Raw genomic sequence first — 25014 nt, forward strand, 5'->3', positions numbered from 1 at the left:
TATATCATTATATAATTGCCAAACCACTGAGAATCATGCCCCACCCCAGTTGACACACAACCTTAACCATAACAGTCTACCCCTGGTCAACTTGGCATATATATATATATATGCTTTACTGGTTTTGCTTCTCTAGTGAACCCAGCCTAAGACAGTAACTGAGTTTATTTTGTAAAAGTGAATGGAAACCTCATGGCCAAAAAACAGTAAAGAACAGAAAAACCTTGCCTACGTAAAGAGACTTCTTGAAAATTCCACAAAATAGGAAAGACAAATTTCTCCCATAAATCGTTCATCTTTTCTAAGCTATTCTTTTCTCTGCAAGAACTTTAGAATCAGGCTGTCACTGATTCTAAAATCCTGTTGAAATACAAATTTTGATCACACTGAATTTACAGATTCATTTCAGAGATATGGTATATTTATAATATTGAGTCTAGAAACACATTATGCCTCTCCATATAGGTCTTCTTTTATAAATGTCGATGAAGTTTTATAGGTTTGAATGCAGCTTCCCAGTTAATTTCTTCTATCTGTTGCTTCTTGGGATGCTGCATCTCCAAACCACTTCAGCACTCACAGCTGTGTTCTCCTGCATGTACATGTTTCTGCTTTCTGTCTTTCTGGAATCTCTTGAGATTCCTAGTCTGTTGATGACAGCCTTATTTTTCCATGCTATTATGGATTCTGGAGTCAGGGAGCATTTTTCTTTTTAAATATCTTTTCTGTCATTTTGTGGGACTTGTTGCAAGTAAGAATGTAGCCATATGTACTTGGTCTGCTTCTTGATTCCATCTTTTTGCTGTTTGTGGTCTATGTGTCTATGTGAGAAAAACGGTTTGTAAATAGTAAGACCAATGCATTAAGGAGACAAACAGCTTATGATTTAGATCAGAAGTCACGTCTCCAGGAAAGAGGCTAAAGACTTTGTTTTAGTTAATGGAGATAAAATATCTTCAAGCATCGCCTCAAACAACATGGGAAATCTTCTATCTCAATAGAGGACATCAAGGTTTCACTGAAGAGAAAGAAATCAAGGAGTCAATCCAAAATGTGCTCCTTCCCTTATTCTTTCCTTGCTCTTTTCTCCTGATGTTTTATTACAAAATTTTAAAATTTTACAGTGAATATCTATCTACCCTAAACTTTATTATTAACATTTTACTATACTTGCTTTATTCCATAATTACTTATCTAAACATCCCTTGATGTGCAAGAGGGATATTTGGTCAGCAATTTTCTCTTTTGTAATACCTATCATGTATTGGTATTAAGGTTATGCTGGCCTCATCAAATAAATTAGGAAGATTCTCTACCCCTCTGTTTATTGCAGGACTTGAAGCCACTCCAGATATACTGAATCAGAATCTACATTTTAACAAGATCCCCAAGAGTCATCTGAGGGTCTTGTTAAAATGTATATTCTGATTCAGTACACCTGGGGTGGAAATAAAAATTCTCAGCAGGGGTTCATAGTGGAATGAACCGGTTCGAAGCTCTGGTTTACTGAAAGAATCTAAGAATGATGTTGTTTCTTTCTTAATGGTTAATAGAATTCACCAGCGAAACCATCTGGGCCTGGCATTTTCTTTGTGGGAAAGTTTTGATAACGAATTCAATTTCTTTCACAGATACAGGGCTATTCAGATGTTCTGCCTAATCTTGTATCAGTTTTAGAAAATTGTAGTTTTCAAAAAATTTGTCCATTTAATCTAATGTAGGTTGTTGTCAATGCTGAAGTGATAAACTCTGTTTTATTTGATATTGGTAATTTGTGGTATCTTTTCTTCTTGATCACTATAGCTGGAGTTTATCATTTTGTTGGCCTTTTCAGAAAATCAGCTTTGTTCATTTTCTCTATTGTTTCCCTGTTTTCTCTTTAAGTTGAACTCTGCTCTTACCTTTATTCTTTCATCTACTTATTTGGGTCTACTTTGCTCTTCTTCTAGCTTCTTAAGGTGGAATCTTAGGTCATTGATTTCAGACTTTTTTTTCTAACATAACCATTTAAAGCTATGAATTTCTCTTTAAGTACTGCTTAGCTATATCCCCACAAATTTTTATGTATTGTGTTTTCATTATTATTCAATTTAAAATATTTTCTAGGAAATGAATGGTTTGATAGTTTCCCAAACAGTTACACATATAATTACTCAGGAATTCTATTCTTAGATGTATACCAAAAGAATTTGAAACAGGTATTCAGACAAATACTGTACACGAATGTTCATAGCAGCACCATTCAAAATAGTTAAAACAACCCAGATGTTCATCCACTGATGAGTGGATAAACAAAATGTGGTAAATCCATACAGTGGAATAGTGTTCAGTCACAAAAAGCATGACGTACCTATAATTGCAGCAATGTGTATGCTAAATGAAACAACACAGACACAAAAGGTTACATGTTGTATGATTCCATTCACAGGCCTGCCTTGTTTTATTGCGCTTTGCTTTATTGAGCTTGACAGGTACTGAGATTTTTACAAAAGGTTTGTGGCAATTCTGTGTCGAGCAACACAGCATGTGCTCATGTCATGTCTCTGTGTCACATTTTCGTAATTCTCGCAATATTTCAAAACTTTTCATTATTATTATATCTGTTATGGTAATCTGTGATCTTTGATGTTACTATTGTAATTGTTTTGGGGCACCACAAAACACGCCCATATAAGATGGCGAATTTAACCTACAAATGTTGTCTGTGTTCTGACTGTTGCAATAACAGGCCATTCTCTCATCTCTCTCCCTCTCCAGGCCTCCCTATTTCTTCAGACACGATACTAAAATTAAACCCACTGCCATCAAGTCGGTTCCAACTCATAGCGACCCTATAGGCCAGAGTAGACCTGACCCGCGAATTTCCAAGGAGCAGCTCGTGGATTCGAACTGCCAACCTTGTGGTTAGCAGCCAAGCTCTTAACCACTGTGCCGCTAGGGCTCCTGGGAAACCAGAAAATTCATGTGATTTGCTTTATTGCAGTGGTCTGGAATCAAACCTTCAATGTCTCTGAGGTATGCCTCTATATGAAATACCCAGAACAGATAAATTGATAAAGACAGAAGACAGGTTAGTGGTTGCCCAGGGCTGAAGGGAGGGAGCAATGAAGAGTGATTGCTTAATGGGTATGGAATTTTCTTTAGCGGTGATGAAATGTTTTGGATCTAGATAGAGATGGTGGTTGCACAACATTTTGGATGTGTAAATGTCACTATTTGTACACTTTTAAATGGCTAATTATGTTATGTAAATTTTACCTCAATAAAAAATGGGGACAAACCTTTCCTAAGATTTCATCTTTGTGGCTTTTTCTTTGACCCATGGATTATATTAGAGTCTTCCTAGAATTTTTATTGCTGTTAATTTCTAATTAATTACATTATGGTCAGAAAACATACTCTGTAACTCTGTGATTTCAATCATTTTCAATGTAATTATATTTGTATTATGGTCCAGGCTTGTATCACGGTGTATATTGGTGAATGTACCACATGCACTTGTAAAAAGCATGCAGTCTGAGGAGACGGGGTCAACATGGTGCCCTTGGCAGACACACTATGCTGTTCCTCCACAGCAAAGACCTGAAAAACTAAGTAAAACAGATACAAACATCGTTCCTGGAACCCTAAGCATCAAACGAAGGGATGAATAACCAGACAAACTCCAAATAGTAGAAGAAACTGAAGGAACACAGAGAACAAGGAGAGGTATGGAGCGGAGGTCCCCTGCCAACTAATATGGACAGCGTTGCCATCTTGGAACTCAGCCAGCAGTGACCCTGTACAGAGTATGGGAAGGCAACAGTTCATGGAGCTCCCAACAAGAACTCTCTTCCTTTTCTTTCTCCCTCCCACCTAGCCCTGTATGCCACCTATCTCCTTCCCACCAGTCCCCACCATGCCACCATGGCTAGAGAGCCACCAATCTGCTGCCACCCAGGGTACACCCTGCCCTCACCCATCATATCCCACAGCGCTGCCATTTTTTTCCATTTTTGCTTTTTTTTCTTTTCTTTCTCCCTCCCACCTAGCCCCTATATCACCCCCGCCTTCCTACCAGCCCTGAATCTGCCCTACCGCTCACTCACTAGCCCCTACCACACCACCAGTTTTTTTATTTTTATTTATTTTTTTATTTTACTTTTTCCTCTTTCTTCCTTTTCATTCTTCCTCCCAACTAGCCCCATATGCCACCTTCCCCCCCTTCCCACAGGCCCAAGTCCCACCCCAGTGGCTAGAGACCCACTGGCACATAGGGCTACTGCTGCCCCAACCATGCCCTGCCCCCACCCACTGGCCCCCACCACATCACAATTTTTTTCTTTCTTTTCTTTCTCTCTCGCATCTAGACCAGAACATCACCTCCCCTCCCTTCACACTGGCCCTTGGGTCCACCCTGCCCTACTTGTCGGCCCCCACCGTGTCACCATTTTTTTCTTTTTCTACTTTTTAAAATTTGCTCTTTCTTTCTACCTCCCACCAAACTGGGTACACCATCTCCCCCCTCTTCCTGCCAGCCCCCACTATGCCGCCATGGATAGAGAGCCACCAGCCTACCACTGAAGGCATTCCCCCTGAGAATGGGAATAAGAATGCCCTTTATAACCGTTCCCTATTTAACATTGTGCTGAAAGTCCTAGCTAGAGCAATAAGGCAAGAAAAAGAAATAAAGTGCACCCAAATTGGAAAAGAAGAAGTAAAACTATCCCTATTCACAGATGATACGATCCTATACATAGAGAAACCCAAAGGTTCCACAAGAAAACTATGGGAACTAATAGAAAGATTCAGCAAAGTAGCAGGATACAAGATAAACGTACAAAAATCAGTTGGATTCCTATACACCAAAAAAGAGAACTTCAAAAAGGAAATCAGGAAAATAAGACCATTTATAATAGCCCCTAGAAAGATAAAATACTTAGGATAAAATCTAACCAGTGACGTAAAAGACCTATGAAAGAAAACTACAAAACGCTAGTGGCAAGAAACCAAAAGAGACCTACATAAATGGAAAACCATACCATGCTCATGCATAGGAAGACTTAACATTGTGAAAACGTCCATTCTACTGTGATGGTTAAGGTTGTGTGTCATCTTGGCTGGGCCATGAGTCTCACTGTTTTGGCAGTCATGTAATATTGTGATCACTACCCTGTTGAGATTTGATATGTGATCACCCCCATGATGGGATCTGATGTGAGTGGTACCAGCAGGATGGGGCTTGTGGTGGCTCACTGCCCCCTCAGCCTTCATCTCTCCACCCTCCACTGCCTAGTCCTTCCTGCTGTCCCTACTGGGGCTTTTGTTGATTCTAAATCCTGCGGCTGGCTCCTGTTCATCTGACCTCTGGTTCTTGGGACTTGAGCTAGCAGCTTACCTGCAATCTCGCCTGCCAATCTTGAGATCCATTGATCTTTACAGTCGACAATAGCCCTGTTCTCTAGGCTGCCAAACTTGGGGTCGCCGGTCCCTGCAGCTACTTGAATCAGCAGAAGCCTGCAACAGCCCTGCTTTCCAGGGTGCCAATCCTGGGTTTGCCAGCCCCTGCGGCTGCACGAAATCTGGAAAGGCCTCTTTCCTGCCCCCAATGACTTGCAATGTTACAGTCTCTAAAAACCACGTGAACCATTTCCTTGATATAAATCTGTCTCTCTCTTTCTCTCTCTCTCTGTATACATATATATACACATACATATACACTTTACTGGTTTTGCTTCTCTAGAGAACGCAGCTTAAGACATCTACCCAAAGTGAACTACAGGTAATGCAATCCCTCTCCAAATTTCAACAGCATTGTTTAACAAGATGGAAAAATTAATCACCAACTGTCTCAGGCTGGGACAATGAGTGGCACCATTCACTATTACCCTTAGTGACCTACTCACAAAATTTTTGCTTCCTGTCCCCGGGACCCTATGCTCTGCGAATCTAGAGGTCGTAATTCCAAAGGGAGAAATGCTCCTACCTGGAGACAAAACACTGATTCCACTGAACTGGAAGTTAAGAATGCCACTTGGCCACTTTGGGCTCCTTATGCTTCTGGATCAAATGGCAAAGACAGGAGTTACCATATTGGCTAGTGTGACTGATCCTGATTACCAAGAGGAAATTGGATTGATATTACATAATGGAAGGTAATGCAGGAGATCCCTTACGGCATCTCTTAGTACTACCATGCCCTGTGATTAAAGTCAATGAACAATTACAGCAACTCAATTCTGACATGACTACTAATGGCCCAGACCCTTCAAGACTGAAGACTTGGGTCACCCCACCAGGCAAAGGACCACAACCAGCTGAGGTACTTGCAAAAAGCAAAGGGAATATGGAATGGGTAAGGAAGACAGTAGTTCTAAATACGAGTTAAGACCACGTGACCAGTTGCAGAAATGAAGACTATAATTCTTAAAAGTATTTCTTCCTTGTATGTGTGCATCAAATATTTGTGTTTTCTTCACGTATAAAATATAAGATGTAAACAGGGCTAGTGTGTTTTCAGTGGTATCATGTTAGGTGCAAGTATGACTATATAATTTCTCTTTATTCAGAGATTACGTATGGTTTACAGAGACATGTACAGGTGCCAAGTTGACAAGGGGTGGACTTTGATCATTAAGGTTGTTTGTTAACTTGGTTGGGCCATGATTCTCAGTAGTTTGGCAGTAATAATGTAGTTTGGCAGTCATATAATGATGTAATCACTTCCATGACCAGATCTGATATACTGTGATCACCTCCATGATGGAATCTGCTGTGAGAAGCCAGTCAGTTGAAACGGAGTTTCCTTGGGGGTGTGGCCTGCATCCAATGTAAGAGGACTTTCTGGCAAGGCTCACGGGGCTTTTGCTCACTCTGGATCCTGCAGTTGGCTCGTGTTCATCTGACCTCTGATCGCTTACCTAGAGATCTTAGGATTCATCAGCCTCCACAGTCTGTGAGCAACTGGCCTGCCAGCTTACCTGCCAATCTTGAGATTTGTCAGCTTCTACAGCTTATGAGCTAGAGACCTGTTGTCTGACCTGCCAATCTTGGGTTCGCCAGCCCCTGCAGCTATGTGGACCTTCTGCCTGACCCAGGTACTTGGGACTTTGCAGCCTCTACAACTGCGTGAGCCATTTCCTTGATATAAATCTCTCTCGCTCTCTCTCTATATATATATTGTATATACACATATACATATATATGTCTACATACATACAGGCACTTTGCTGGTTTTGCTTTTCTAGAGAACCCAGCCTAAGACATTTGGTACTGGGAGTGGGGTCAAATGTCTTAGGCTGGGTTCTCTACAGAAGCAAAACCAGGGAAGCGTCTATATATAGAAAGAGAGATAAGTTCTGCCTTTGAATTGGAGTGCTTAGTCCATTAACGTTTAACGTACGTATCCATATGGTTGGATTTAGGCCTATCTTTTGCATTTTTTTTTTCTGTTTCTCCCTTTATTTTGGGAAGGTGTGTGTGTTTTGTTCCTTTGTTTCTCCTTTCTTCCCTTCTTTTGGATTCTTTGACATTTTTTAGAATTCCATTCCAAGGCTGTGATCTTTAGGGAAGCAGACTGCCATATCTTTCTGCCAAGGAGCAGCTGGTGGGTTAAACTACCAACCTTGCAGTTAGCAGGCAAGCACTTAACAACTGCGCCACCAGGGGTCTTTCCATTTTCACTGTTGTTGTTGTTATTAGGTGCCATAAAGGTGGTTCAGACTTATATGACCCTATGTAACACACAACAAAATACTGCCTGGTCCTGTGCCATGCTCACAATCGTTACGCTTGAACTCATTGTTGCGGCCACCGTGTCAATCCATCTCGAGGGTCTTCCTATTTACTGCTGACCCTGTACTTTACCAAGCATGATGTCCTTCTCCAGGTACTGATCCTTCCTGACAACATGTCCAAACTATGTAAGACGCAGTCTCGCCATCCTTGCTTCTAAAGAGCATTCTGGTTATGCTTCTTCCATGACAGATTTGTTTGTTCTTTTGGCAGTCCATGGCATAGTCAATATTCTTCGCCGAGACTACAATTCAAAGGCATCAATTCTTCGGTCTTCCTTATTCATTGTCCAGCTTTCAGATACATATGACGTGATTGAAAAATACCATGGCTTGAGTCAGGCGCACCTTAGATTTCAAGGTGACTTCTTGGCTCTTCAACACTTTAAAGAGGTCTGTTACAGCAGATTTCCCCAGTGCAATGCGTCTTTTGATTTCCTGTCTGCTGCTTCCATGGGTGTTGACTGTGGATCCAAGTAAAATGAAATCCTTGACAACTTCAATCTTTTCTCCGTTTATCATGATGTTGCTTATTGGTCCAGTTGTGAAGATTTTTGTTTTATTTATGTTGAGGGAAAACCCTGGTAGCATAGTGGTTAAGACCTACGGCTGCTAACCAAAAGGTCAGCAGTTCGAATCCACCAGATGCTCCTCGGAAACTCTACGGGGCAGTTCTACTCTGTCCTATAGGGTTGCTATGAGTTGAAATTGACTCGACAGCAACAGGTTTGGTTTTGTGTGTGTGTGTGTGTGTGTTGAGGTGTAATCCATACTGAAGGCTGTGGTCTTTGATCTTCATTACTAAGTGCTTCAAGTCCTCTTTACTTTCAGCAAGCAAGGTTGTGTTGTCTGCGTAACGCAGGTTGTTAACGAGTCTTCCTCTGATCCTGAAGCCCTGTTCTCCTTCATATGGTCCAGCTTCTCGGATTATTTGCTCAGCATACAGATTGAACACGTATAGTAAAAGGATATAATCCTGACGCGTACCTTTTCTGACTTTAAACCATGAAGTATCCCCTTGTTCTGTCCAAACAACTGCCTCTTGATCTATGTACAGGTTAAGTGTTCTGGAATTCCCATTCTTTGCAATGTTATCCATAATTTGTTATGATCCACACAGTTGAATGCCTTTGTATACTCAATAAAACACAGGTAAACAGCCTTCTGGTATGCTCTGCTTTCAGTCAGGATCCATCTGACATTAGCAATGATATCCCTGGTTCTACTTCTTTTCTGAATCCAGCCCGAATTTCTGGCAGTTCCCTGTCGATATACTGGTGCAGCTGCTTTTGAATGATCTTCAGCAAAATTTTGCTTGTGTGTGATATTAATGATATTGTTCAATAATTTCCACATTCAGTAGGATCACCTTTCTTGGGAATGGGCATAAATATGGATCTCTTCCAGTCCATTTTCACTATAATCCCTTAATTACGTCCAGCTAACAAAGCCTTTTGTGGACAAAAGTGGAGAAATGGTCTCAGAAAATACCTTCAACTGCACATCACCTTCTCTACATCTCTCTGGGAGCCGTGCTTACTGAAAGCTCATTCCCTATGATGACGCACCCACTTTGGTTTTAATAGTGCCTCACCTGACAATTAATGCAGACCCCTCCACCTGCGTAGATGCCTTGACTATTCAAGCTTGCCTGCTGCCTCTCAACATCTGCATCATAGTAACAGTCGATGGCATGGCCATGGCAGTTGCATGCTGGGAAAAAAAAAGCATATTTATATCAATATTCCATCATTACTATGAGACATGCAGTAATTGCCCCCAGATAATATTACTGCTCGTTGAGCTACAGTAAAGTGCGTTCCGGAACATCTTTAAACTTTACACTCAGAGCTATGGCTGCTAACCAAAAGGTGAACAGTTCGAGTCCACCAGCCGCTCCTTGGAAACCCTACATGGCAGTCTACTCTGTCCTACAGGGTTGCTATGAGTCGGAATTGACTCGATGGCAACGGGTTTTTGTTTGGTTTAAGACCTACCTACAATAATATGCAATTGATAGCTCCTTTCGTTTGATATTAAGTGGGAGATGTTTCTTTTAAAAAAATAAGATATAGAATTACAACAGATTAAGACAAACCAGAATGCCAATTAAGCTTTATGCATAAAGAGAATACTACTACTCCTGGTATTACCACTCCTAACAAAAGTAATTGAGCTCTTGGTATTCTGTAAAAAGCATTTTACCTGTATTATCTCATTTAATCTGCACAATAACACTCTAAGGTAAGTACCATTCCCCTCATAGCCCGGATACCGAAGTTAGACTTAGAAAGGTTAGGTATGTGCCCATAGTTACATAGCTTTTAAGTAAAAGAGGCAGAATTCTGACCTGTCTTTGTTTGACTCAAGACCCTGTACTCTACGCCAATACCCTAAGTTTTTCACCTCAGTAATATTCATAATAGCAATAAATTGGAAAGGACCTTAATGTTTAATTATAGGGAGATGGCTAAGCATGGATAAACAACTGTATTTTTGCTTGACTGTAAGTTCTGTGAAGGCACAGACTACACGTGTTTTGCTCACAATAGAGCATAGTCCTCGGCACACGGTGGGTTCTAAAAAAATGTTTGTTGGATTGACTTGAATCTATGGGATGACAATAATATGTGCCATCAAAACTGATGTCAAAGAGTTCTTAATAACATGAAAAAAATCTGAAAAGTCAAATGGAGAAGATTAGGATTAAAACTGTATAAATAATATAATCTTGTGTATTTAAAATATTCATGGAAAAACTAAAATATCTAATAAAATATTAATAGTAGCTCTTTTTGGATAGTAAAGCTATTGGTTACTTTAATTTTCTCTCTTTTTTATAACTGCCAAATTAACTACAAGTAATATATAATACATCTCTAATTATACAATTTCCCAAGATGAAAAAAATTAACATGAGTAAAATTCTTCCCTAAGCAGAATATATCATTATAGTATTCTACCTAGATCAAATTTTCTAAGTCTTGCTAGCAACTGGTAATTTTTAATCAAGTTGCCAGATGAATTTATCGGGAAAGAATACTGAATTAGAAATTAGGCAAGTCTCCCTGTTTTTACAGGCTGAACACTTATTTTTGTCTCCATTTTGGTTCCATGACAAAAAATTCAAGTCAATTATATTTACTACCTTTACAATTTTGAACTGAATAATTAAAATTAAATTTAGAAAACACCTAATAAATGGATCTAAATAAGTCTGATTTCCATAAACTGTTTTTGTTATTTTTACCCATTTTCACATTTTAAAAGGTTAAAAACTCATGTGAGAAAAATTTTTTTAATTTATTTTTCATATGTGTTGGACTGAAATATGTTATTCAATAAATGGTTCCATTAGTCTGGAAAACTAACCAAATTGCAAATGTTGGATGGAGTTCATGGGATCAACATCCATCAAGCAAAATATTCAAAACTAGCACTGGAAAGGAGTAGGAGGAATGATGCCTGATTATCATCACCTTTCCTTCTTTCTTGTCCCATTATTCAGGATTGGGGAGTGGGGAAGTCTCTGAGAAGGAACCTGTCTGCTTCGACTATAAAGTTCATCTATGTAACGCATCTGGGCTTAGGCATCCACCTGCCTTAGGCAGCTACCAACATGTTCCAACAACATTAGCCTCTCAAAACATTCTTGGAACTCTTCACTGGAAATGCTTTTGAGTAAGTTTACTGGTCAGATGAGATCATCAGTCTTATTTCTTACTGCCAGTTGCCGCTGAGTTATTCCAATTCATGCTGACCCCATGTGTGTCAGAGTAGAACTGAACACAGGGTTTTCAATGGCTGGTTTTTTGGAAATAGATTGCCAAGGCTTTCTTCTAAGGCATCTCTGGTGGACTCCAGCCTCTAACATTTCGGTAAGCACGTTAGCCACTTACATCACCCAGGGACTCCTATCTCTTAAAAGTTACAAAAAAATATTTGGCCAAAAAGTATAAAGTACAGATTTTTACCCAACTATTCAACAAATCTGGCTCCATATGCTTTTTGGCCATTTCCAAAAAGAAAATCCACAACACACAATATTGGGGAAGACAGCACAACTTGACCACAGTGAACTCATAGAAGCTTCCTAGACACATCCAAACACCTTGAGGAACCAAGTTACCAGGGCTGGAGGCTGGGGACCATGGTCTCAGGGGACATCTAGGTCAACTGGCATAACATAGTTTATAAAGAAAATGTTCTACATCCTACTTTGGTGAGTAGCATCTGGGATCTTAAAAGCTTGCGAGCAGCCATCTAAGATAAATCTATTGGTCCCATCCTGTCCAGAGCAAACAAGAATGAAGAAAACCAAAGACACAAGGAAAATACTAGTCCAAAGCACTAATGGACCACATGAACAACAGCCTCCACCAGCCTGAGCCCAGAAGAAGTAGATAGTGCCCAGCTACCACCACCCACCACTCTGACAGGGATCACAATAGAGGGTCCCAGACAGAGCGGGACAAAAATGTAGAGCAAAATTCAAATTCACAAAAAAGACCAGACTTACTGGTCTGACAGAGACTGAAGGAACTCAGAGATTACGGGCCCCAGACACCCTACTAACTCAGAACTGAAGCCATCCCAGAAGACTAACTTTTAGTCAAAGATTAGACAGGTCTATAAAACAATGACACATGTGAGGAATGTGGTTCTTAGTTCAACCAAGTATAAAAGACCAAAAGGGCAACATGTGCCCAAAAGCAAAGCCTAGAAGGCAGAAAGGGACAGGAAAACTGAACGTATGGACACAGGGGACGCGGGGTGGAAAGGGGGAGAGTGCTGACACATTGAGGGGATTGCAACCTATGTCACAAAACAAATTGTGTATACATTTTTGAATGAGAAACTAATTTGTGCTGTAAACTTTCACCTAAAGCAACATAAATTTTTTAATTTCATTAATAAAGGTCATGTTGACCTGTTTTTAATGGAAAAAAAAAAGAAAGAAAGAAAATCCATCTTCAAATGCCAAGAATATTTAGAAAAATTTAGAAAGTCTCTGAAGCAGATACCAAAAAGTTATAAAAAATGTTTCTGGCAATTGCAATAAATATGTAGCTTCCCAGGAAGATGAGTATAAAATCTAATCTTCAGTTGGATATATTAGTTAGGGCTTGTTTGTTAAAAATAACAGTCTTCTTGCTTTATATTTTACCCGTAAGTTAAAAGCAGCCTCCTGTCTTTTACTTCCTTCTCTTGCCCCTTCCATCCTCCACCTGCCTCATTCCTTTTATACTGCTCCTCCCATCCCTTCTCCCTCCTCCCTCAGTGCCTCCAATTCTTGTTTAGACATCAATCTTGCCACCTTCTCTGAACCTTGGTCCTCAAAATAGCTACGACTCTATCCAGCATCATAGCCCAAGGAATGGCAAGAGTTTAAAGCACTCGGCTCAATACTTGCATGTATTGTTGTGGTTGTTAGCTGGCACTGCCGGCCCTGTCTCTTAGTGACCCCATGCACAATGGAAAGAAAATGCCCAGCCTTTTGCGATGCCTACGATCCATTGAGGATGGGACAGTTGTGATCCACAAGGTTTTCATGGGCTGATTTTCGGAAGTAGATCATGAGGCCTTTCTTCCTAGCCCATCTTAGCCTGGAAGCTCTGTCTGCTGAAATCAGTTCGGCATCACGGCAGCAGGCAGGTCTCCGCTGACAGACGGGTGGCAGCCTCACATGAGGTGCGCTGGCTGTAATCCAACTGGGGTCCCCCACATGGAAGGTGAGAATTTGCCCATTGAGCCTCCACTGCCCCCATCCTGGCATATCATGAATGCTTGATAAATACTAATGATTATTATTGCTGTTCATTTTGTGCCCATATTTATATCTGGATTCACCTCCAGTTTGTGATTTTCTTCATTACAACAGACAGATCTGACTTCCTAAGATGGACATGATCCTAGACTCTTTGTAAGCGTGGGAAACATGGCGTCAGTCCTTAGGTAGAAATGGGGAGAGAGGCCTGTGGGGAGCCTTGCTTCCCAGTCCCCTGCCAGACACTCACCCTCGCACTCATTACTCTGCTCCGAAGTGGCAGGCCACCACCGCCTCTGATTATAGCCGGGACAGCAGCGATCACACGTCTCCCCACAGGTGTGGTGCTGACATTCACATCGAAACCTGGCCATGTGGGTGAAGCACATGTCAGTTATTTGAAAAGTTTGAAGATCAGTTGTTCCTGTGGGAAAAACTGGCACATGAATACAATCATCATGGTCACCCCAGCAAGTGCCATTTGTTGAGCAGTTATGAGAACGAAGCATTTGCTTATATTTTTTCAAGTTCCCCAAATCCTACAAAATCAAGCTCATTTGCTCCATCTTACAGATGACAAAACTAAGACTCAGAGATACTGAAACACTTGCCAAGGTCACATGGTGATATTTCAAACCTAAGTCTGTCCAAAGCCCCGGTCTCTTCCTTCTCTACTGCCCCATATTACAATCAGGGCTTTGAACTGGTTCATTCTGGTTTGAACCCCCACTAAGAATCTGCATTTCCATCCCAGATATACTGCATCGGAAGATCTCATTAAACTGTAGATTCTGATTCAGTATATCTGGAGGTGGAAATGCAAACTCTCAGCAGGGTTTCCAGCTGGAATGAACCCGTTCGAAGGCCTGGTTATAATAAATGAGCAAAGAAGTAAGCCAGTGCTGAGCCCATTAGGATGTGTTAAGAATCCATTCACCTTGAAAACATTAAGCTGAGTGAAGTACGTCAATCATGAAAGGACAAATGCTGTATGATCTCACTTACATGAAATATCTAGAGTAGGCAACTATATAGAGACCAAAGTTTACTAGTGGTACCAGAGGAGGAAAGAAGGAATCGTTGTTTAGGAAGCACTGAGCTTCTGTTTACAGTGATGGAACATTTGGCAACGGATGTTGGTGGTGGTTGCTCAACAGGATTAATTAGTGTCACTAAGCTGTACACAGAAAAATCTTGAACTGGCAAATACCGTCCTATATATATCTTCACAACAATTTTAAAAAAAGGAATCTGTTCACAAAGATCTGGAATAGCCCTGTGAGAAAGGTCTGCTCAAGAGTCCTGCTCTCCAACTGGGGTCAGCACAGAGACTCACAGAATCCAAGGGCTGTGACTAATAATTAGATCTCAGAGAATACCACACCCCGAGGCTGTGCCAGCTCCAACAAACAGCTCTGTCACCGGGCCAAAAGAGGAGATTACTCAGTGAGGCAAAGGGGTAAAGCTCTCAAAATTTAAGTTCAAAGGCTTAGGCATCTGCCGGAAAATTTTCCCATGTTAAAATGAAAGGGTATAGCCATAGCACTGGACGAGAACACCGGGCTTTGATCTCTTACACATCTGTGCTTGAAAGAGGATTCAAAACAGTTTCCGAAGAAAGCTCCACTCTTCTCTGAGGAGAGATGGGATGGCAAATATTCAGTTACCCTCCTAAGGGGAGGCACCATCCTTCTTCCACTCAACCACCTGTGGGAGCACACAGACACAGATTTAACTGCCTCACAGACCAGCTGGAGTCCAAATGGGCACTTGTCAGGGAGGCCATCTCAGCTTGTTGCCATGAAATATTTGGCACAAACAGGGCTGAAAGAATATTCAGGGAGGACCATCTGAAGAACATGTAGTCCAGTTACTTTCACATTGTTGCCACTGAGTTGGTTCCAACTCACAGAGAACCAGTATGTGCCGACCAGAACTGTGCTCCATAGGGTTTTCAAGGCTGTGACCTTTCAGAAACAGGTTGTCAGGCTGTCTTCTGACGTACCTCTGGGTGGGTTCAAACCACAAACCTTTTAGCTAATAGTCGAGCTCTTACCATTTGTGCCACCCAAGGACTCCCAAGTATTCTAATGCTGTTGTTTGCCGTCAAGTAGATTTCAACTCATAGTGACCCTATAGGAGAGCAGAACTGCCCCATAGGGTGTCCAAGGAGCGGATGGTGGATTCAAACTGCTGATGTTTTGGTCAGCAGCTTGAGCTCTTAACCACTTCACCACCATTAAAATTGAGTATAGAAAAAACAGTGTCTGGGACCTGTCTGAATCATATTGGTAACTCCAAACCATTGCTTTTCCTAAATCTCTCTCAGCCCAGGCTGAATAGCTGATATGGGAAACTTGCCCTTGCATCTGCCGCTCAGGACTAAAACTTAGTTCTCTTATCTCTGCCCCTAACCTTTTTGATCCCCATCCTCAGTTGCCTCCTGGATAAAATGGCGATAGATGTGCTTTGGAAACTATAACATGCTGTAAGATAATATGGACATATATACACAGAGAGAGAGAGAGATTCTATGAAAAATTAAAACTGGCAATTTCCCCAGAATAATTCTTTGCTATGATGGGTGAGAAGTCAGAAAATCCTTCATTTCCTAGCATGAAGTAAACTAATGGGGGGATAGATTACAGGTGATAGAGTCACCCACTAAGAGAGAGAAGAAAAAGAACGGCAATACTAGGTTGGTGCCCATTTGGTAAAAGTAAGTTTCAGCTGTTGGGGGTTGCTGCCATCCATTTTACGTCACATCGATTTCATGGTTCAGGTGGAGGCACATAGTTGCATTCCTTAAAACTGTTATTTCTATCAAAAGGAATCCCATTAAAAAAGAGTTTTCTGTATATAATGTTTGTATTATATTTAAATAGCAGCTTTTAAAACATCAGAATATTTTTGGTAATCAATTTATAGATCATTGTAAGCTGCACAATTCTAAAGTAACAGTAATTTCAACAACGAAATACAAACTAAGATATCTTATTGGCAATCGGTACTTAGGAAATAGAGTAGCCAAATCCAGGGAGAACACAACAAATGCATTTTATAGATGGCAGAAAATAAGAGCTAAGAATAAAATGAGATAGAAATTTTCTTTGGCATAAATAATTTACTACATACTCTCTAATACCATACGCTAGGGGGCTTGGGAGTCCCTGCGGGAGTATTCGGGATGGGGAACGAGGAGGTAGGGAATGAGATGAAAGCGTAGGGTATGAACACAAGTTGCCGAGGGGCAGACTTCATACCACAGCATGCTGGTGACAGTTCTTGGTCAGCTAAGCCTTTCCTAAACTAAGAATTAGGAAAGGAAAACCCTAATCCAATAACCCATAGATTGAAGTCACCTTTAAACTAGAAAATGAAAGCTTTAAAACGAGGAAAGAATTTACAAGTTCCTCAAATGTGCTATGATATCTCTACGGGGTTTTGAGCTGTTAATCTTCTCTACCACGAACACGCCACCGTGCAAAACACTTGTCGTACTTTATTATCCCCACTGGGATTCTTGTCCTCCTTGTTTATCAAGGGAGTAGGAGCAGGCACTTGGGGAATTTTTTTTTTGAATGAATGAATGATTTTTAGAAAACCCCACAACTCATGCATAGCCAGTGATAGTGAAAATAATGAATACTGCAGTTTATATATTCAGGGTTAGCTTTATGCAAAGGGATGGGCAGAGTTCGCCCTCAGTGGCTTCTCCTATTCCCCTCAGGAAAGATAGGTTCCTGGTGCCCTCATGCTGACGCACCACTATCCAGCCATCCTTTCCCACATGGCGCGATTTTGTCCCAGGCTCAAGGACACTAGTCCGACCTCTTCTCTCCCCTCTCTCTGCTTACCTGACCTTATCTGACCTGACTTCCAGGGTCTTCAGGCCTACTCTCCAGAAGGCTACATGATGGTAACAGATTACGTAATCATTATTAAACAAGTCCTTGCCAATGAAAGGTTAGTTAGCTGGTGTATAAGCTCTCTGGGATGGCACCCTCTGAAACCTGAAGAAGGGCTGACAACATTAAGGATCGTTGCTGGTCAGGAAAAGAGCGCACCACTTAAGTTGACAGCTGGAGACTCTGCCTGAACACAAAGTGAGGCCTAAAGACATACAAACCTGAATCTGATGAAAAGTAAAATCTGTCTCTAGTAAATGCTGCTCATGGGGAACTGTAGACTTTAAATGAAACACTGAGAGAAAATTATTACTATATCTAGTATCCAGTAATTTCCAACCCTTAAAACCAGCCCTCCTGCAGGAGTACCACAAGCATATACAACTGCCAAACACTTAGCATTTAAGATCCATGCGTCTATTGTATGTAAAATATACCTCAATTAAAAACAAAAAGATTTGGAACATGTATCTCTTTTCCCATTAGACCAGGGATGACAGACGGGTTCATTTCTCATGACAACCCTAATCAATTATTACGTAGTGGCTGCCCAGAGCACCATCTTGGAGAGGATTCTGTGGCTGCAGCCTAGATCATCTATGATCAGCCACGTCTGCAGTGGGCCGTATGGGAAGCTCTGCTATGCACACCTGCCACCTATCTGTTGACCCTGAAAAATTCCTGTTGAGGGTAGGAACCTAGAAATACTTAATGATATGGACACATCCAGTGAAACAATTAGACACGATCACAGCAAGGCTAAAAACATCTGTACACGTACTTACAGTTTTTCAGGATTGTCTGCATTACACACTTCAGCATGGCCATTGCAAACACACTGCCCACCAACGCTGATGTCCTTTATGCTATAGTAATACTATACAACGGGAAACAGAGCATGTCAGCGGTACGGAACAGCAACATAGCCCTTGCCTTCCTAATCTGTAGCCCGTGTCTGTATCTACCCTGCTTCCCTTCTTCCCTGTACTCCTGAGCCACTTCTCCCTGCCTACTTCAACATAAAGGAGCCACAATCGATTGTAATTTGCCTTACAAAATAGATGCATTCCTTAATCGAATTTAACTACATGCTGCCAAATTTGTCCAGCTTTGAAAATCAAGTGCTTTAAATGTGTTGAGTGAAATTGCCTTGGAAAAGAATCGTATCCCACGGCCTTTTGAAAAGGGATTGACATCTTCCTAGTTTGTTTTTTCTGGGTTTTTATAAAGCAAATATATTTATTTGCCAAAAAAAAGTATACTCTGTACCTACTATGTGCAAATAGGAGTCTTCGGGTGGTGCAAACAGTTAACTGCTCAGCTGGTAACCGAAGGTTGGCGGTTTGAACCCACCCAGAGATGCCTTGAAAAAAAGGCCTGGCAATCTGCCCTCAAAAGGTCATAGCCATGCAGTGCAGTTCTACTCAGTACACATGGGGTTTCCATAAGTTGTAATCAACTCGATAGCAATGGTTTTGGTGGTTTTATGTGCAGAATACTTTCCCAGGCTCTGAGAAGGGGAGAGGATATTTACTAAGATGAGTCAGATACAGGCCTGAGACCGGCAGGGCCTCCCGCAGTTGTGGTAGCCTTGCTAGCTCTGTGAATAAGACCAGAGTCAGAGGTTCAAGGTCCATCAAGGCCACACAGCAAGCTGTAAACCCAGCCAAGAACTGTCCCCTTATCCAGGCCACAAATGTGTGCCTGCCATCTCATTCACTAGGCACATCTGCAGTATGTCGGCGGTCTCTCCTTTAGGTGGCAAATTCTGCCAGCTCTCTTACTTCTCAGGCTTGGCAGAAGACTGCGTGAGAGTTAGGGAGGAATGTGGGGACTGTGGAGCAATCTGTCATTTAGGTCATGCTGCCAGTGAGAAGAATACCTGTCAGTGAGGGAGTCTTTGAATTCAAAAGGACTAGAGCTCTTTTGTATCTTTTTTTGTTGAGTGTATTCATCTTAAAGAACTCCATACATTGGATGTCAGGGTTCTCTTCTGGTTTCCTAATTAAAAACTGTTAAAGTGTCAAGGCTTCCTACTTCAACTCTTACTTCGTCTGGAGACACTAACAACCCCTCCTGTTAATTCTGGATACATTCAGTATTAATAGGGCTTTCACGCTGATCAATACAGAGGCTTCTCTCTCCACAGTGTTAACGGCTAGAGTAATAAGATGGAAAATGACTAGATCAGCACTTACCCCAGGAGCACATGTGATTTGTGTGATAGGATCGTTGTTAACTGCTGCGACTTGGCCCCAACTCTTGGCAACCCCATGCACAATGCAACGAAATACTGCCTGGTCCTGCACCATCCCTACAACTGGTTATGAATCGGACCGTCATGATCACTGCAGTTTGCACTGGCTGATTTTCCAAAGTAGATCACCAGGCCTTTCTTGCTAGTCCACCTTAGTCTGGAAGTGCCACTAAAGCCTGTTCATCTTCATAGCAACACAAAAGCCTCCACTGACAGCGTGAGAGGATAAAAAAAAATCCATTGCTGTTGAGTCGATTCTGACTCATAGCGACCGTACAGGACAGAGTCACCCACAGTAGGACTGCTCAATAGGGTTTCCAAGGAGCGGCTGGTGGATTCGAACTGCTGACCTTTTGGTTAGCAGCCTGAGCTCTTAACCACTGCACCACCAGGGCTCATCAGTATTATATTCCTCCATTTAAAGAAGCATCCTAGATTTGGGGGGGCGGGTAAAGGTTGTATGTGTTACACTCCACAAAATCATTTAATAGAAGAGCCTACATTCACATAGGCTATGAAAATGCACATACGGATGACCGCAAATCTTGCAACCCCCAAAAAGACAAAAGAAGGCAGTGAGGTGCATCTGTGGCAAGGGCACCTGGAGAAGTAGAAATGCACGGGGCAGTAGCTTTATCAGAAAGTTCAGCTCTCACATGTAACTATCTATCCTCTGATCCAACGCAGTCGCCACCTCTGAGGCAGCTCAGAGAGGGCTAAGTGGGCAGAAAATGCATAAGACAGGCCACCTCCACCCAAGGTGCCTGGTCTTTTTCTTGAAAGCACTCAAAACTGAAACAAAAAAAATTGTTTTCTTTCCCTTCCTTTCCCAGTGCTGTAATGTTACCTACATAAAAAGCCAAACTCTACAAGGTGTCCTGGGCATCTTCTATCCACTTCCCCAGGTCCACTCTCCACCCTGCTCTTTTTCCTGAACTTCATGGACTACAGCAATGGACTGTCTTGCCCTTGGCATCCCGTCAGGTTTGGCCAATAGGAGGCACTGGCAGGAAATCAGACAGAGGAAGAAGAGTGAGCTCAGGGCATTTGTTCTGTTGGGTCCCTCCTGAAGACAGGGGAACTGTCCTGACACCTGAAAGTGAGAGATGTTCAGGTGTTCACCAGTATCTATGTCCTCCTCTGTATCTTCTTGGGCACGCAGCTAGATTACATTACCCAACCTCCTTGCATTAGGTGGGACTAGATGACCAGTTCTTGCCAGTGGAAGTGATCTGTGCAGTTAGGAACAGGTATATCTTCTCTAGGCCCTCTCTCTTCCCTCATCTTTTGACCAGACACAGGGGGAGTCCAGAGGAAGCTTCTGAGGCCTTACAGAATGGCTACACCTCTAGATAGAAAGAGTCTGGGGTCCTGAAAGACAGCATAGAGCAGATCCCACCTGCTGACTCACACTAGACTGTGGTCTAAGCAAGAAAGAGGCCTTTATTTTGCCAAGTCTCTGAGATTCAGAAGTTGGTATTATAACACCAAGTAGCCTACCCAGACTATTATTATTATACTACTCAGATTATAGCCTACTAAGGCTGGCTAAAATCATCTGCATTTATCTTTTTTTGAGTGTAATGTTTTTTCTTCAAGCAACCAAACTCCTAATTGCATCTAGTATTTCAGAGAAGAACTGGCTATATAAAGGTTACTTGAAAGGGTTCAAGGCAATTAATTTGACAAACAAAACCAGTAGTAAGAGCTGCTGACTATGCACTTGAAAACCACTACTCACTCGCCGTGTGACTGTTGGATCTCGCTGTGCCTTGGAGATGAGGTGTCCAAGAAGGGTGTTGGTTCGAAGAAAACGCAAGCGGATATTTGTTGCCTTGGTAAACTCCCTCAGGGTGTGAGAGAAAGTAAAATTTTTTGCACCTGGCCGGCCATTTATCAAGGACACCACGACCTAAAATAACCACATACACAAAAAGAAAAAAAATTCCTTTCATCTAAATTCAGCAGCAAGTAACTAAAACTAACCCACACGCCCCAAAGCACTTGGTTTCTTTGAGCCACTAGATGTTTGTAGGTGGCCTAGCCTTGGATCTTATTTATGTCTAAAAACATCATTGCAGTTTCATCTTCCCTTTCCTTCCTAGTTCCGAGGTCTGGCAACATGTCCGCAAAACCTGGGCTCCCTGGAGGTGTTATCATTTCATTTTCAAACCCTTTGTTCTATCAGTATAGTTGAAGGGCTGTACAGCTATGAAATACTGAGAATATAGTATTTTAATATCCATAAAAAGAAACAAACTTGTCAAACTACATCAAAGAAACAAAGCTAAAGTAATCTAAATGAGGCTGAAAAAAGAAAGTCTCTGGATATAAAGATGACAGTGCCAGAAACACAGCAATCTCTACACAAGCGGGTTTTGTCTTGAAGCCTCAGGTGGAGAAGTCAGAGTTGCAACCATTTGGAACGTGAACCACTCACCAACTGTCAGAAGACACTGGGTATTGCTGCTCAGGAAAGATCTCCCCCACTTAAAGAAACGGAGGAGACTGACGCCCTTTGAGGAAGTCTACCTGAAACTCAGGTCATGTTCATTTTGGCCTCACAACTTCTCTGGAATTCTTAACCTGTTTTTCCCCACCTCTGTTTTCCCATCTTCCCTAACAACAGCCTGGCTGACTCCCGAGGGCCAAAAGCAACCTCAATTTTTTTCTCCCCAGAAATATTTTCTCCCTCACAGATGGCGCCTATCCTGCCAAAAGGAATCGGGATTAGTGGGGCCACCTGCCCTCATCTCCTCACTGTTACAGGGGATAATGTGTTTGTGAAGAGGTGGGAGGGGTCAGCACTCACGACCCACTTGCTAAATATGCCACCAGAAAGGACAGTTCAAGGCTCATGGATCTTGAATCCTGAATCCTGGCCTCCTAGGGAGAATTCAAGACCCTAAACAGAATTCCCAACCCAACCCAAGTCATTCTGGGAACCCGTGATTTGATTCACTTATCACTCAGTCCTAAGCACTGGTCTCTATCTTGCTCTATGTTAAACGGCCGTGTTCACTTCTGAACCTTCTCTCTCACAAGCTCCCAAATCTTCTTACCTCACCATTTTCCAAAGGAACAACACGGGAATACTCAGTAACGCAAAGGACATCAGCATCCCCAGTCACAGGCATATTTGCCTCCTGCCCAAATTGTTCCACACAGTCTAGTTTAGAATCTAGGAAGAAAAAATTTTAATATTGTAAGACAAAGTATTATCACCTTGTTGTCAATCTCTTAAGAAGCCTTATGTTTCTTTAAGAAAATAACAAAAAAAGAAAAGAAAGAACAGAGAAACATTTAAGACTTACAGATAATAGCTTAGGATGAAGTTATTCATTCCTGAAAGAAATAACTTTCAGTGGCAATATCTGGAGACGAGGTCCTAAATCTACATACCCCATCAGGCAAGTTTATGCTCTGCGGCGTTCTCGTGGAAAATTTAAGCCCTTTGCAAGCAAAATTCCTGTCCACCTCAATTCATCATAAGGTACAGAGACATTGATATTCTTCATTAATAAAGGTAATAGAGTCAAGGTAAGTAATGCACAACATAGCCCTGTAATGATGGAACTTGGTTCCTACTTTTACATAAAAATTTAAGGACTGGAGCTACGGTCCACTTATAGGCATGCTGCTTCCCTGCAAATACTGCAAGAACTGTTACCATAAAGGCATTTCAACCTCAGTTCTGTGTGTGGTATTCTTGGAATAAATGTACACATGCTTAAGAAATGGAGCTATTCTGAGAGTAACTTAGAAGGTTAAAATCGACCAGCCTTTAGCTAGCAACATCGAGAGCTTAAATTTCTAATTAGACCCATAGTCCTGATCTGTTGGAAATAATTAAAGCCCCTCTTAACATGGTAGACAAGGTTACTTACGAGCAAAATATTGCCAAGGTAAATAGGTGCTTCCGAAGTCCACAGATCTTTCCAAGACCCAAAGGTCAGGGCGAGGAGAATTTGCAAATTTGATTAAGACATAGGCCACATGGAAGAGCTGATAAAGGAAAAGAGTTACAGTTATTAAAGTCACCTTGTCTGTCCACAGCTTGGACCACCTCTATGTGATGGTGATTCCCAAACCAGCACATCTAGCCACAACCCCTCTCCCAAAAACCAGATCCTTTGTTCTAACTGTCTCCTGGACATCACCACCTGGGTGCAACCTCTCCAGTTTACTGCATTCGAAATAAACACAATTTTTCTTTCTCCACCAGATCTACACATTAACCACCATCTTCTTCACACCTTAGCCAGTATACCCTTGAATTTCAACTGCCTACATAGCAGCGGTCTGTACAGAGAATTCCAGGGTCAAGCAATAGTAATCATGTGGTTTCAGGACCAAGAGCCAATAGAATAGGAGCACCATGACTCCTGGTTCCAGACATCGGCAAGATCACAGTTGCAGAACTGGGACCTGAGCAGCTCTCTGATGGAGCTGTAGCACCTCCTTCCCCTGCACCATCTCCACTGTCCTTCTCTTCTCCTGATTACTCTCCTTCTTATTAATATTCTTATTCACCCTCATCACTCTTTTGCCCATGGCCCCAAACCCAGAAACCCAGTTACCGTGAAGTCCATTCTGACTCATGGTGACCCCATGTGTGTCAGAGTAGAGCTGTGCTCCACAGTGTTTTCAACTGTCAATTCTTTGGAAGTAGATAGCCAGCTCTTCCTTCTGAGGAACCTCTGGGTGGACCTGAACCTTCAACCTTTTGGTTAGCAGCTAAGTACGTTAACTGTTTGTACCACCCAAGGACCACGTCCACCAAAAATCATGAAAGAAATGCCGTGGGCCTTTGGCACTGCTTTCTTCATCCTCCCACTCTTGAACCCCAAGATGCCTTCCATAGTGGACCCCCAGGATTCCTTGCAGTCTATTCTATCCCCTTCTCTCAAAACTTACCTGGCTTAAATTTTGAACCCTAAGGTCTATATGTTTCCCAAAGACCCCCGTATGACAATGAACACAACCATTAAACAACCTGTGTTACTGTGTTAATGAGAGGATGATCCCCACTCCACACCTCCTAACCTCCAGGTAACAGATTTAATAGTGACTTTAAACAGGTATCAGATGAAGAAGCCCTGGTGGCACAGTGGTTATAGCACTTGGCTGCTAACCGAAAGGTCTGTGGTTCAAACCCACCAGCTGTTCCACAGAAGAAAGATGTGGCAGTCTGCTTCTGTAGACTTGGAAACCCTATTGTGCAGTTTTACTCTGTCCTACAGGGTCACTATGAGTCAGAATTGACTCAATGGCAATGAAGTTTTTTTAATTAACTCATTTAAAATAACA

The 25014-nt window shown here is 41.9% G+C and overlaps 1 protein-coding gene across 1 annotated transcript in view; it reads right to left on the reverse strand.

Annotated features, from left to right (window-relative positions):
- The window catches only part of LOC111749628 (laminin subunit alpha-3-like), an 89690-nt gene that overhangs the window by 8344 nt on the left and 56332 nt on the right, over positions 1 to 25014 (reverse strand). The window contains exons 3-8 of the mRNA XM_023544155.2: positions 23592 to 23709; positions 22767 to 22885; positions 21446 to 21616; positions 18233 to 18324; positions 13790 to 13905; positions 9367 to 9485 (exon numbers count right to left, since the gene is read on the reverse strand). Of these exons, the coding sequence (XP_023399923.2) occupies positions 9367 to 9485; positions 13790 to 13905; positions 18233 to 18324; positions 21446 to 21616; positions 22767 to 22885; positions 23592 to 23709 (735 nt within the window). The remainder of the gene's footprint in view (positions 1 to 9366; positions 9486 to 13789; positions 13906 to 18232; positions 18325 to 21445; positions 21617 to 22766; positions 22886 to 23591; positions 23710 to 25014) is intronic.

This window comes from Loxodonta africana, chromosome 11 (assembly GCF_030014295.1).
Source record: "Loxodonta africana isolate mLoxAfr1 chromosome 11, mLoxAfr1.hap2, whole genome shotgun sequence".
Taxonomy (NCBI): domain Eukaryota; kingdom Metazoa; phylum Chordata; class Mammalia; order Proboscidea; family Elephantidae; genus Loxodonta; species Loxodonta africana.